At 42.2% G+C, this 14,534-nt stretch overlaps 1 protein-coding gene across 3 annotated transcripts in view; it reads left to right on the forward strand.

Moving 5' to 3' along the window:
* Positions 1–14,534, forward strand: part of hivep1 (HIVEP zinc finger 1) — a 65,097-nt gene that overhangs the window by 38,113 nt on the left and 12,450 nt on the right. For 2 of the 3 annotated variants that reach the window (XM_005739720.2, XM_013912575.1), the window contains exon 3: positions 14,154–14,207. In XM_005739720.2, coding sequence (XP_005739777.1) covers positions 14,154–14,207 — 54 coding nt within the window. Of the gene's footprint in view, positions 1–1,892; positions 2,471–14,153; positions 14,208–14,534 lie in introns of those variants that run through there. The other variant, XM_013912576.1, reaches the window with a different exon arrangement.

Genomic DNA, 14,534 nt, shown 5'->3' on the forward strand with positions numbered 1-14,534 from the left:
TGGCCGGCCTAATTACAGTGTGCCGTGTTGATCCTGGAGTTTTTGCCTGTGAACTATTTATCTTCTTTACCCCGGCAATGACACTGCAAAAAGTGCTTGGTCACGCTGCATGTTGTCCCTGGCCTGGATAAATATTTATCTGATTTTCTGAACCTCTTTTGCGGCCAAACTGTAAAACCCTGAGAATTCCCCATAATGACTAATACAAAAATAAAGCAGAGGGAGCTTCCTCTTTTTTCCCAACCAGACCACAGTACAGTGAGGTTAAATGTGCAGGCTGGCGTCACTTAGGGAGACACTTTTGTCATTTAACTGCCCGGCTCATCGCGTTTATGTAACGCAGGAGGCCGAGCACTTGTTGGAAGTCTGCCTGCTGTGAGCGGGGTGAATCCCCTCCTTTTAACTATTGACTCTGGTCACTTTAAAAGCTCTGAGTGAGCCCTCCCACAGCGACCTGCAGGCTGTTTCTCACTGCGACCTTGCAGCTTTATCTCACCCCCTCAGTGTCAGTCAAGTCAGCTTTGCTCCGCCTTTGGGGAGCTTCAACTGAGCAGCACAATTTGTTGTTGACTTAAAAAATCCTCACAAGATTCTGCAGTTTTCACGGCCATTTCCAGAATCTTGTTTCTTGTTTTTCGCCCACACTCAGCCTTGAATGTCTCTTTTTTTAAATTTTGGAGTTGAAAAGAAAAACAAAATTGCCGCTGGGTGCCTCTGAGAGCGGCAGCGGTTTGCTGTTGTTTAAGGCAAAGTAGAGGAGGCTGTATTTATAGCTGGGACACTTCAGGCAAATGAAAGAAAATCGCATTTGACTCTGCTCTCCAAAGAGGGAAACTGACCATCAATCATTTCAAAATCACATTAGGAAAAAAAAAAGTCTAACCCATATCCCTTCAAAAACCATCACTTGACTTCAATAACTCATGATGGCAGAAGAAGGAAAGTTTCTCTGTGTTCATATGTGAACATACCAGCATGAATTTCAGAGGCCAGTCGACTATTTGAGCTGATTAGTTTAGATTTAGTTTTGTATTTACAAAATTGGTGTATCTGTCATAACATTTGAGAAGCTGAAACCAGAAGTTGCTTAAAAATGCACACATTGTTGATTCATTTCCTTTTAATTCGATTGTTTACTTTGGCTTATCCTGGAAACCTTGAAACAATATAAAGTCCTGTATCCAAAACACAAAAATATTGGCATATGTAATGTTAAAAACACACATTAGGCAGCTTGTTTTTTTTGTTTTTTTTATGTCTGAAGAGAATAATGTATTAGGATCTTTGTTAAATATCATCAAATGCATACACACTAAGTATTTCCTGAATAACGTGTGCGTAAAAGCAGAAGCAGTCTCTGCACAAAAAATCAAAACCATGGTGTCCTCAGATAGAAAAAAAGCTCAATTTAATACTGCTTCAAATGGAATTTAGGATTAAACACTTCAAAAGTTTCCCTCAGTGTGTTGATGTCGGTATGAAAATGAACAGTGGTGTGTGAATGATGTGCTTTTTAATGTGAAAAGGGAAAAAAAAACCACCTCAGACTAACGTGCAGCCTCATTGTCAAAAAGGAACTGAAAGACGAAGGCTTGAGATCAACAGTGATGTTTAAAAAACAAAAAAAAGGGGGGGATAAAAGCAAAGTCCTCTGGTAAACACCTCAGTCTTCTTTAGCCGGTGAGTGAGCTGTTAGGCAACCAGCAGTTGGCAGGACGCTTTAAATTCCTCCGAGACAAACAGAGAGAGGGAGGGAGGCCGAGAGAAGGATCCCCTGGAGGGTGCCAAAGCCGGTTTTAGTGACGTCAGCCGGCCTGCACTGTTGCTCTGTTTGGCCGGGCCCTCCCTTCCTCCTCCCCCCCTCTCCCTGGGCCTTACAGGAATTCCCCTCCTCGTCACATTATTCTGAGGAAACCGCAGGCAACGCCCCGTGCTGCTGCGCAGCCACAGCTGATAGGGCGGAAACGCAGGCTTGTGACTGCTTGTGTTGACACAGACTTAAGTATGCACTTGTTGTTCTCTGCAGAGTCTCCTTCTGTCTCCTGAACAAAAGGAGTTCACATCAGCAGCGTCCAGCAAAGAAGTGAGTTTTTGTCCCGTGAAAGAACCCACTCGTCACGCTCTCGGGGATTCTCTGCAGCGTTTCCTGTTTACCCTCTGAGGTCAGAGGTGTGAAGTTTAGCTTTTGTGGGGGGGGTCGGCGAAGGCTTGTGGGACACCTTTTCCTCGAGTCTGAGTCGTCAAAGCGAACGGCATAGACAGGAAGCAGTCAGTGAGCTGTCACTCATTCACAGCGCCTCAGTAATCAGCCAAAGTTGGGCATCGGGGCAGTCGAGCCTGAGGGATCCAGAGTGTGTTTGAAAGTTGTTTTTATCTTTGGATGTTGCTGTGACGGGAAGCAGCGCTGCCATCGGGTTTGATGTGCCACACTCTGTGCAGGATTGCAGGCAACACAGCAACAGATTGATGTGTAAGTCTGTGATGAAGTTTCACTTTTTCTTAATTTTGAAATATAAATATGTCATTTCTAATCTGCGCTTAACTGTTTTGCATTTATGCCGAATGAAACCAAGTATTTATCTGACACGTTTGCTATTATTTTGGCTTTTCTCCCCCTCCTCATCATTGTTTTGCCTTTAGTCAAAAAATAGTGAAAACCCTGTACCACAGATTCTGCAAACTGGAGGTGACGTCTTTTTAAGTGGTTAAAAAAATATTCTGTGGATTTCTTGTCATCTGTTAAGTAAATGTTGACCGCACACTGTGATGGCTGTAACGTGCTTGCACCTTTGTGCATTTAGTTTGGTTATTCATAAGCCTCATTTAGCTTCCTGTTGCCGCTTGGAGGTATAGTTGGCGAATATGCTTATTTACTTTATTTCTGACAGGTGTGCGTGCGTAGTAAGCATATACACCTCGAACCGGCAGATGCTTGGCTTAGCATAAAGAGCGAAAACAGAAGGAAACGAAGTGAATCCGCATTATCGCACCACATTATCACACATTATCCACCGTAAAAACAAGCCATCGCAAAACAAAGAAAAACAGACTGCTGCTCATTCTTCCTCTGCAGGACCAGTAACGTCCTAGAGCCTCTGCTGGCTGCAAATACAATATAGCTTTAGTGAGGATAAGAGGCGGTTCAACCCCAGTACACTGAACCCAAGTTTTCCTCATTGCATTCATCACAGTAATGTTTGTGTTTGTAAGAATGGCTGAATTGTAGTTAAAAAGTGCTCAGTGAGAGTAGAAAAGCACTTTATAAGTACCAGTCCATTTATTATTTACTGCTGACTGTACCAGCATGATTTGGAGAGGACGATACTGGTCCTGTGTGGAACTAACAATTATTTCCAGCTTGTTTTTCCCACTATAATTAGAATTAACCTCATACTAAGATAACTACCTGCTCACTTCAGCTTCAGATTTACTGTCCAGATGTGTGAGAGGTATTCATTTTCTTACTGTCACAACATCATCAAAATATTCTTTCGTTTTATTCCTCCTGTTGATGAAATGCTCCCCTGCTCTGAACATTTGCCTGCTAATATTTTGTCCAAAAGTAAATAAATATATAATGCTCGGCATTAGTTATACTAAGTGAGTGTTTATGTCAAATATAAGTCCATAAACAGATGGGAAATCTGCAGTAATAATGACAAAGTAGCTCAAGAACAGCTGCTAAACTAACTAATATTCAGTTTTAATTCATTTCAAGACAAATTTAAGGAAGGATCATATTTGAAAAGCTTAAATTTGAGGTAGCGTGGTCTGCTCTGAGCAAAAAAAATCATAATGAGAATTGAATTAGGTGGGTTGATTGCATTAATCTGAATATTAAATGCCTTAAAGGTCTTTCAAAACCTCAAATTCTTATGGTCCCCCCCTGCCTCCTACCTCCTCTCCTCCTCCTTGTTGCTTGTGTGACGCACGGAGCTCACCGTACGTGTGCAAAATTTATTTTCACGCTGAAGTGACTGAAATGTGCTTCCTGTCCCACACGGCCCATCGAGGCGTCGCTTGACGCCACATCGGCCGTCCGTCGCCAAGCTCAGTAAAGCGGAACCGCCGCAGCGTTGTTTCTTCTGTGTCACAGCCCCTCAGCAGCCAGGGGGAACTCGAGACGCTGACTGGATGCAGTTTGACATGCAGCTTGTTTTTACTTCCAGTTTCTTCTTTTTTTAGACTCCTCAAAGAAAGAAGTGGGTGTTTGTGTACAGTTGAGAGCTCGCTGCTAAATTTCAGTGACTGTTTCACGTCTTATGTGAAACTGTCGGGCTCAAACGGTGACATCAAATCCAAACTGAAAAGTTGCTCACAGTTCAGTTAAGGGTTTTTTAAGGGTTTTTTTTCCTCACAGAACAGGAAATGTGTGCTAGAGCTGAAACAATCAGGAATTGACTGATAACAGTTTGATTTGATTTTAGTGGTTTGAATGATTGAATAAGCATTTTAATATCGTTTCAAATGAATAGTTCAAACTTTACTTCCATATTTAAGAGTTTACATGGTGTCGAACATGAGAAGAGTTGTGTTGTTAGTTGGGGTTTGAGTGCTCTTATTGTGGTAGATCACCGTAGCTGCAGGGGGAAGCTGTTCCAGCTGAGAGAGCTCGGTCGGCGGCGAGAGCCAGACGGGAACTGGGAATACTAAAAGCTTCTGGTCGATGGATCGATGGATAAATAACCCGGGGCGAGCCCGTGCATGTGTTTTTATGTGACGAATAATATTTTAATACTAATTTAATGCTGATTAACCAAATCGCTGATGGTCCTAACGCTTTCTACGGCTGATTAAATATTTCTTGATTTCAGCTTCTCACATGTTAAATGTTTCCCTCGGTGTATTAAATCACTGTAAGCACGGTGTAAAGTATTAAGCTCTGGATGGCTCTAATGGAAATTTCTCACTAGTTTCCGATGCTTTCAACCCAACAATTAAGTGACGGATTTAAAACCCAAATGAATCTTTAATAGAAACAAAATGAAATAATTAGTCGCAGTCGTGTGTAAAGTAGTTGTTTCATTGAAATTAAATAGTGGTGTTATATTGAGAGTATGTTATATATAAACAAGATTCAGCGTATGAACAACAAAGTGGAATTTGAAGGCATAAGACGTGATTTTTGGTACTGGAAGTCTTTTGAATAGGACCGACCAATCAGCTTTGACTGAATGCAGGTGAATAATTTCTACAAACAGACATTGGCTGAAATAATGTCTTTAATCATTGGGCTTATTCTGATGTTGATTTATCTTTTTCAATTTTATCTGCTTTCATGGTTGGACTGCAAACGGTAACAGGAAGTCTTGACCAGAAACTTCAGCTGTTACACCCAAACCTGATTCCACTTTTACTTTAGTGCTAGTACGTCTACGGCTCTGCTGGTTTTTTTTGTTTGTTTTAAAACTCTGTAAGTTGAATGTATTTTGTTTTTTGGTCTGGTTTTGTTTTAGTTCTGACACCTGGTTAAATTTGTGTTTCAATGCAATTTTGACTTCGCATTTTGGTTCAAGGGTTAAGGAACAACTTTTCAAGCTTTGACCAACAGTGAAACAAATCTGCAGAGATCCAGAGAAATCACAACTCTGCACGACTCAAATAATTTTTTTTTTAAGATTATTTTTGAGCTTTTTATCTTTTTTGACAGTTTGGCAGCAAAGAGGGAGCGAGTGCATGGTAAGAAATGCAGCAAAGGGCTGCAGGCCGGACTCGACCCCTGGCTGCTGCCCCACAGCCATAAGTCATACAGGCATCTGCTCAACCAGTGAGCTAAACTGGTGCCTGTATCTGTCAATTCTTTCTATTCGTTTTAAGGAAAACCATAAACCGTAGAAACTACCTTGATTTTTTTTTTCTAAAGTAAAGATTAGAGGAAATTATTGGAATAAATTAGAAACAAATAATAAATCTGGGATATTAACTGCAGCAGCATCTTAATTTTCTTGGGTAGCTTGTTAATAATTTTTCTACAAAACGAGCTTGACACCTTCCGTGATTTGCAGCTGCGGGATGGAACGCATCATTTATCGTGTCTTGGCTTTGCGTTTGGAAGTCTGGTTCTCTCTCGTCTATTTTGGTGCATACAGCTTTTTGGGGGAGAAGGTTTTTAATGCGTGTGTGGACCGAAAAAGATAGAAGAGGATAATATTCACGTTCACGTTCATCTCCGCCCGCACCATTAAAAACCCCTACACATGAACACAAACACGCACTCTTCTACCCACCCGGTAGGTTTCTCGTTATATCAATTTTTCACAAGGGTGCCCACGCGGTCCCAATAATCAGTGGCCTCCAGTCTGCTGCTTCTTCCACCTACAGTTTCCTGCGGAGGCAGCAGTACTGTACCGATAGCGCACCAAACCTCTGTCTTTGTCTGTGTGCAGGAGGGAGGGTGTGATCTATTTTTCATTTGTTGACTGGGTGCTTGCAGCTTCATCACTGTGAGGATGCAGTAGCTTTAGCTCTTATTAGCATTATTTTTAGAGGTAACTCAGACAAGTGCACCTCTGTCACTGCATTGTTCAGCTTGTGTGTGTGTTTGCTGCCCTGTGTATAAGATCCTCATCTCTCCTCTCTTGATGGTGATACATTATTAAAAGCTGCCCACCTGAAGCTCCAGTTGATGCCGGGGTTTTTAAAATATTTTTTTTAACTCTTACCTGCCCTGCTGCTGTCACTTCCACTCAACACGCTGCTCATAAACGACACGGTAAACAGCTCGACTCCTGCCCCCGCTTCGTGGGATGTTTAGCAGACAGCAGCTGATCTCCAGGCTGCGGGGGGGCAGGATGAGGATCAGCAACCCTGAACCACTTTTCCAAAAAACTGATGGCGCACTGCGTAAAGTGTAAACATGAAGAGAAAATAATGATTTTAAAATATTTATTTTTATGTTAAAAAAACGTATTTGTTCAGATATAAATGGGGTTTGCAGAAGTAAAAACTGGGAAGGAGTCTCTGCTTTGACTCTGAGGGCAAACAGTCCCAGCAATTAAAACATAGCATTTCTCCAAGTAATATGCAAATAACAGCCACGTATCTGTGGTACGCAATATAACTGAAGAAGTCAGAAAATCAGAAGGAATCTCTGTAAGGGACAAGTCTGTGCAAGCACTGGGACGGCTTTACGTTTGTAACCCGATTCTGTGGCTCACTCAAAAACCAGTAACAGTCTGTTTCTGGATCTTTTCCTTGTTATTCGTTTTATTTGCATAGTAAACTTTTACTTTGCATGTGTGGATGCAGCAGCACAGTTGACCTCCCTGTGCCCCGGTGCAGCCACCGTTAATGCTAAAGGGTTCTCTGCTATTCAGATGAGGTTTGGTTTGGGGTTTTTTTTTCCATAAAATGACTTACTTATTACAGCAAGACATTTTACATACATCACAGCATCTGTATTAAGAGTTTATGTCCAGCCCGTAGCCCAGACCCACTGAAAACATTTATTAGGAAAAAAAAATAGATCAAAGGAGGCAGTGAGATATTAAATAGTCAACATTTTGGATCTAGATGACTAAAAGCATTTACCTTTATGAACTACATTCATCTCGTCAACTTCTAAATGCGTACAGAGACTGCTTTTAAAGAAAACAATCGAGTCCAGTCTTTACAATTTTGTAAAATTCGTTTGTTATGAAATATTTCTACTTCATCATAAAAATAGGCTTATTTTATGTTAGTGTTCACCTGAGGCAGATCATTTTTAAAATGTATATACATAAATAAAATTATATACATTTACATAATATATATGTAAATTTATAATACATTTATAACACATGCATTCAGTACATTACTTTCTTTTAAATTTCCTAATTTAAAAAAAAGATATATCTCGTAGCCTTGCACTCAACGATCCTAGTGGTCTATCACACTTGGGGCTTGCTACCCAATCTCAGGTGGGAGTGATGATATCTCCCCCCTGACCTGTCGTCCTGGCTCCCCCTTGCCATAGCATGTGTGTGCAGTAGGCTCGCATGGGGGGGTCTAGCCTTAGGACCCTTACTGGATACAGATGCCCCAGGCGGGAATCAATTTTGTGACGCTCTAGAGGCGTGTAGTCTTACCACTATGCTATCTATCTATCTATATATATAGTCCAATGATTAAAGACTGAAATTTGCTTAAATTTTTGGAAACCTCAAATATTTAACTGGTGTATCAATATTAACGTGCCAATAACCATAATAATCAGTCCTAAAAAGAATGAAACGTGTTGCACACGCAGTATCACGCTATGCAGTTGAAAGGTTTATTTTCAAAGACCTGACTTAACGGCAACAGAGGAAACTGAACCTTCTTCAAGTATAAACTAAGAATCCGTCCAGAAATTTGATCTCAGAAATCAAGCAGAAAAACACTTTAAAGAAATTTTAACCCGCATTAGATTTTAGATTCGATTTTTGTGTCGAGCCTTTATGCTCTCTCCCTCTTCATCGGTGTTAGGTGTTCCCATCATTCTCTCTGTGTCTGTGCTTTTGTGTTGATTAGATTTGATAAAGTGAGAGGGAGCTAATGCGAGGAAAGGAGCGGGAGTGGCAGTCGCCTCGCGCTGAGCTGACTGGTGATGATGATTGACTGCAGGGTAATGGGACACTCAGTGCGATTGGGGATTCCTCTGCGCTTCCTCATCTTTTGTTCGGTCACTCAGGAAGCACAAGCTGTACTTCCTTCGAGTCGTTTCAGTCTCAGTTCTGCATTCAGATTGGTTCACCCTGCTCGAGACCGCCGGCAGGTTGTTTTCACGGGTGTGTCCGTGATGATAAAGAATGTGTCACGCACTGATGACAACCCTTATGGACACGTATTGCAACGGTCAGCTGCTGAGGACAGCAAAAACTCAGTTTCTCCTCTGGAGGAGACAAAGATGAGATCGACAGACTGCCTTTAAAGGTGACGGCGAGTTCTGCACAGCTCATGCATCTGCCAGCTGTTGTTATGAGTATTGTACGAGGGGATGCCCATGTTTAATAATAGCGTCATTGTCAAATGAAGCCATTCAGGGAGCGATCAGGATTCTGTAGAAGAGAAAATATTGTTGCCTGTACATCTGTCATTTAAACTATAATTACATAAAAGAACAAACCGGGCGTTTATCAGAGTTGAAATGGTTCCCTATTTGGCTGCAGACGGCTTTATTTCCTACAGCTGGTGCAACTGGCATGATTTCAGCCTTTCTGTCTATTAATCCTGCTCTAATCAGAGGGAACCAAATTAAAAGACTGTAAGGAGAAGCTACGTACAGCACAGCTGAAATACTAATTTCATTAATCTGCTAAGTACTTTGTTGATTAATCTTTTTTTGCAAGTAAAGTAATAGTAATTAAAAAAAAAGATGTTTATGTTGCCAATTTTTCCTTAAAAACAGTTCATGAACCCATATTGTTGGAATTGGTATCAAATGAGACACAACTGAGAGCAGATTTTTAAATATTTTATGAGGAAATAAAGTAAATTGTGGATTTTGTCTGTTATCTAATCAATTAAAGGACAGATAAGCTTTGATTTCTACCGTATATGCCTGTTTTATCTCTCACTTAATGCTGACAATCCTTTCTTAATAATTTTTGCCAATAAATTGATTTCTTGGCCCCCTGAGCCAAATGTGAAACTGCCAGATTTCTTTTAAAAGCTGCACAAGACAAACAAAAGCAGGAACATTATCTAAACAGCAAATGTCTTACCCACAGTTACCTGAATAGGTTCAATGCTTTAGTGCTGTTTCGAAGCAGGACTGCAATAAATTGTTTTTATTCTCAGTCAATCTACTGTTTCTTTTAAATTGTTATTAATTTATGAATTCATTTACCTTTTTTAATATTATTTAGTTAATGATCTGTAAACAAAGCAGAGAAAACCAGCTGGAGGAAGGGAATGTGGAGTACCATATATTCCTTAATAAATGACTTAATTATGCATAAATGATCAGTGTGCTTTATTTGCTAATTAGCGTATGGTTGCTCAACTAATTATCACCATCGATTGCCCATTTTTACGGAGTTGGAAAATGTCCTCGTCTGTGAGTGAGCGCATGCATCAGCTAGTGTGAGGGTGTCTTTGATGGGTGTTTGATGGTAGCGTGTGAGTGAGTGTTTGCACAGAGCCGGGTGGGTACAGCAGGCTGGTGGAGGTGCTCGAGTTACATAATCCCAAACTCCCTCCCGCGCAGTGACAGCGAAGAGGGGGGCAGCTGCCGAATCCCATCTTGTCATCTCCGCTCTCCTTCTCCTCTTCCTCTCCTCTTTCCTGTTTGATCCAGCAATAAGCGCCCGCTGTCCTCCTGCTTCCTGCTATCATCCACACATCAGCTTCAGGCACTTCAGTCCACCTATCTGGATCGAACTATCACGGACACGACACCAACCTTTTCCACAGAATTTGTTCTAATTTAGTACCTCAGACGTGATTAAAAAGACGGCTCAAACTATGGTCCAGCAGCAGTTTTCGGGCTTCTCGTTGGCGTGCTGGTGTAGTGTCGCGCATACTGATGACACCTCAAACCCCTCGCAGATGCTGTTTTTGTGAAAAACAATTATCCCCCTCCCCACACGCACACATCTTTGATGCTATAACAGGGGAAGCTGAAGCCAAACTGTTGGGGCCATCTGAAACACGTGAATTTTGTGCATATGGCTGCCATGAAACGCTGCCACAGTGCTGTCGATGGCCGCCATTTGGCTCGGCGAGGCCCAGCAGGGAAGGCTGTTGAGTAAAATATGAATTTTTACAAGCTGGCAGTGACGGGAGGAGGGTGTATGAGCCTGGTGGTTATTTGTTGGCCGACAGGCAGAGGGACTCTCAGCGGGGATCCAGTGCCAGGGAGATGCAGTTGTGATGCTGCTCGATGTAGGGTGAAATGTAATATTATTATTATCCATTAGGAGGGTGGTGATCTAGTTTGACATAGGTTGTTTTTTTTAGAAGTTTAGATTATGTTTAGATCTGCAGCTCATCTGTTTGGATGGGCTTCCCCTCCCAACACTCCTCGCCCCCCCCCCCTAAGTGTAAGGTTGTAAACTCACATCAGGTGGGCGCTGGTATCGAAAGGTCTGAACGTTTTCTTTGCCGTTACGTCATCTTCGCCCTGGGGGTAACGGTAATCATATTTCCTAGTCATCGTAGACAGCACAGAGAGAGGAGTGGGCTGGAAGATGTCGAGCGGGGGGGGCATTAAAGATTCGTGGTTGTCATGACAGCAACCAGAGAGGAGACTGACTCCCTCGCCCACTAACCTCAGCCTAATTGACATGCACCCGCCCACTCAGGCCTCTCCAAGCCTGATCATATCCTGAGATATCACGTTTTATAGATCAAAGATCAGGTCGGCACCCTCGAGACTGAGGGCGAACTTCCATCTGCGTTTCGCTGCTGTCCTGTTGTTTCATTTGTAGGAGAACAGAACAACCTGTACATCTCTTTACAGTCATCAGCTGCACATCAGACTCCTTTGTGATTTAAGTAAGACAAAGTACCACTGCATGTTTAAGTTGCATATCGACCCATGGTCCACTAAATTATTAAAGCCTCTTGCTTACAGTACAGTCTACTTAAGCGCACCAAACTCCCAGGGCAGCAGCCCAATGTGCTTTGTAAGGGCGATGATCTTTTTTTTTGTGTTTAATGGTTAGAAGGAGCCAAAAGAATTGGAGTATGTACAGCACAGTGTTTTTAAAAAGCAGTTCAAGGATCCTACAAATAGTTTTTCTTCCCTTCTATGCTCTGTTTAAAACCACACTTGTAAGCAGTTGCCCTATAAGTGGCTCTGTCTGACTTTAATGTCCTCAAACTGTGTTGTTTTTTTTGTTTTTCTCGCTTCCTTCAAATTTTGTGGTCATGTTACACAATGCAGCGCTCTGCTTTTCATCACCACTAACATTTTGTATGGATTCCTTTGTGCTGTTTTTGCTGAGGTTATGGTACAATTACACCAATTTTTTCTTTTAGATGGCACTGGGATGGTCGCAAAGCCCACATGTAGCCCTCACCCACACTACCTCAGCAACCCCAGCAGCCATAATGAGGCAAATATGAGCAACCCCATAATAATTCCCTGCTTGTTTAATAATTCGGGCGCTCTGAGTAGAATATTTTTCTCGTCCTTATTGAGGGTAGTGCTGCCTCGCCCCTTTCCATTCACCCACGCTGGGGTTTCCTGATCTTTTCCATGCTCCAGAGCTCGACTTCATGGATGTCATTCAGCGCGAGGGGGTCGTGTTTGCAGCTTGTTATGTAAGAAGAAGAATATGCTCTATGATAGCTTACACTCCGCTCTCCTAACATACACAACCACTAATAAGATTTTTGGTGGGCAGTAATCACTTACGCCCTTGTTTGCCAGCGTGCTCTAATACGAGACATATGTATATCACGCTGTGTAGACTATGAAGCATATGCTCTCTGAAGTCTACCTCGGAACCTCCCGACCACTAAAATAAGCATTTATTATCTCAAATTGGTTTGCAGCAGCACAGATATTTACACGAGGAAGCCGTGAGGGTGAGCCGTGGTAGCCATGACTCTGAGGGAAGCTTCGGGATCCTCTCTGTTTGGAGAAATACCGTGCCGCCTTCGTTGCCAGGAAAACACAGCAGTTCCTTTGCCTTTGGATGCCAAGGGCGTTCACGTGGTCATTTATATGTAAACAAATGCGTACCTCTGTCTTTGCTCTCTTTCTATCTACCATTTTGTTAAAGATGTGCAGATAAACAAACGCTCTACCCTCTCCTCGTGTGCCTCGGTTGCTGTGTTTCTGCTGGCAGGGTGCCTTTGTTTTGCTCTACAGCAGCGCAGGGGTGGGGACGCATTATGTAATTCGCGGCGTGTGCCTGGGATATAGAGAGGGAGAGAGACTGAGAAGGGTGTGACTATAGTAACACAAACACACAGAGATGATGACATAATCCCTGACCTCCTCTGTGGCCTGCTTGTGTCCTCCCCTCTGAGTATTCCCGGCATTGGACTGTAAATTTGGGAACCACAGAGGAACATCCTCTTTCACTCTCCATTAACATTTGTGCAAAATTACTCCCACCGGTCCTCAAGGACTCCGCTTGCACTCTAATGTCAGAAGCAGGGCATAGAAGTCTTTGTGGGTTTGTTTTTCCATCCAGTTTCCATGGATGGTTTGGGAAGGCACGGACATGCTACAGTAGTGGCCAGGCTCTGGTATTGTGTGTTGCATGCAGAATTTTACATTTTGCTTATAGAAGCCTGCAAAAAAATAAAGTCAAATTACTGCAGTATCCAGGAAACAAAGCTGTCAAAACAGCTCAGAATATGTTTTGCATAATAGAAAGTGAGGAAAAGAAGAAAGAGCTGCTAATGGTCCATCAGATTTCCTGAAAGTAATGAGTTTGCACTTTCATTTTTCATAGGCATTTTTTTATTGTTATGGTTTTAATGAATAAATATGTCTGCCTGTTGCTTGAACTTGGAGAAGAAGTCAGAGTTTTGAACATAAATTAGAAATAATGAGTGCTGGACACGTACTTTCATATTCTGTATCCTTCCTCACTCCCACAGCCAGTGGCAGTGACCCTGCAGGAGCAGGAAACCAGAGGATTTAACTCATCTCTTTGCCTCTATTCCACTGTGTATAACCCACTCACGCCACAACGAGCCAGTCTATATAATTAATATTGATTACAGTACTGCGTCACCTCCCACACATCCATATGGGTCATACAAAAACAGGTTCTTAACCTGCTGGATGTGGGTGATATGCTGTGACATATAGAAGAGCTGAATTGAATACTCTTGTGCCCCCCGAGGGGCGTAAACTGCAGTTAAATATGCAAATTGATCTGTGGGTTAGAGTGCACACTGTGATAATGACAACGAACCCACCTTATAGACTTGTTTGCAAACTTAATCTGTGTATCAAACACCCTCGTACTGCTCTTTTCTGTAAGTGGGTGTGCCTGCGTGATTGTGTTTTTGTGTGCGCCCCCCTTCATATGATTACAGTAGTTTCCATAATGGAATAGTGCACTCTCTCTGCTATGGAAGAATGTCTGTTTTTCATTTGAAAGACCTTCATCCTGCTGCAGCCGTGTGGGAAGCATCCCCAGAATCATTAGTTCATTCTGCACTGCCTCGACTGTCGAGCGCGCTGCTCTGTGCTGAAAATGGTTTCTGTTCTTGTGTTGCAGATAAAATCGAGGAGGCACAGAAAGAGCTTAAAGACCCCAAAGGCTCACAGAAAGGTAAGAGATCTCTTATCAAAACTTGCAATTTCCAGAGAACTGCGAGGAAAGCTTTCTCTTTCATTTTTAATGTAGAATATCTTCTCTTTCACCACCTCAGGGTTTAAAGTGAATTAAATAAGTAATTTAACCTAAAATAAAGCACAAGCAAAAAGCGCAAAATAAATGCAAAATCACTGATGTGGAAAGGAAAGATTATTACATCGGTCACATCAGTGAGGCACGGCAAGCACATTTCACCCAGAGGAAACCCAAAGTGCTTCAGGGTACGCGGGCAAAAACACTGAAAAAAATTATAATAAAAAAGTAAAAACAACAGTGATTTAC

Source organism: Pundamilia nyererei, unplaced genomic scaffold (assembly GCF_000239375.1).
Source record: "Pundamilia nyererei isolate P.nyererei 1_Seehausen unplaced genomic scaffold, PunNye1.0 scaffold00093, whole genome shotgun sequence".
In the NCBI taxonomy this organism is placed as follows: domain Eukaryota; kingdom Metazoa; phylum Chordata; class Actinopteri; order Cichliformes; family Cichlidae; genus Pundamilia; species Pundamilia nyererei.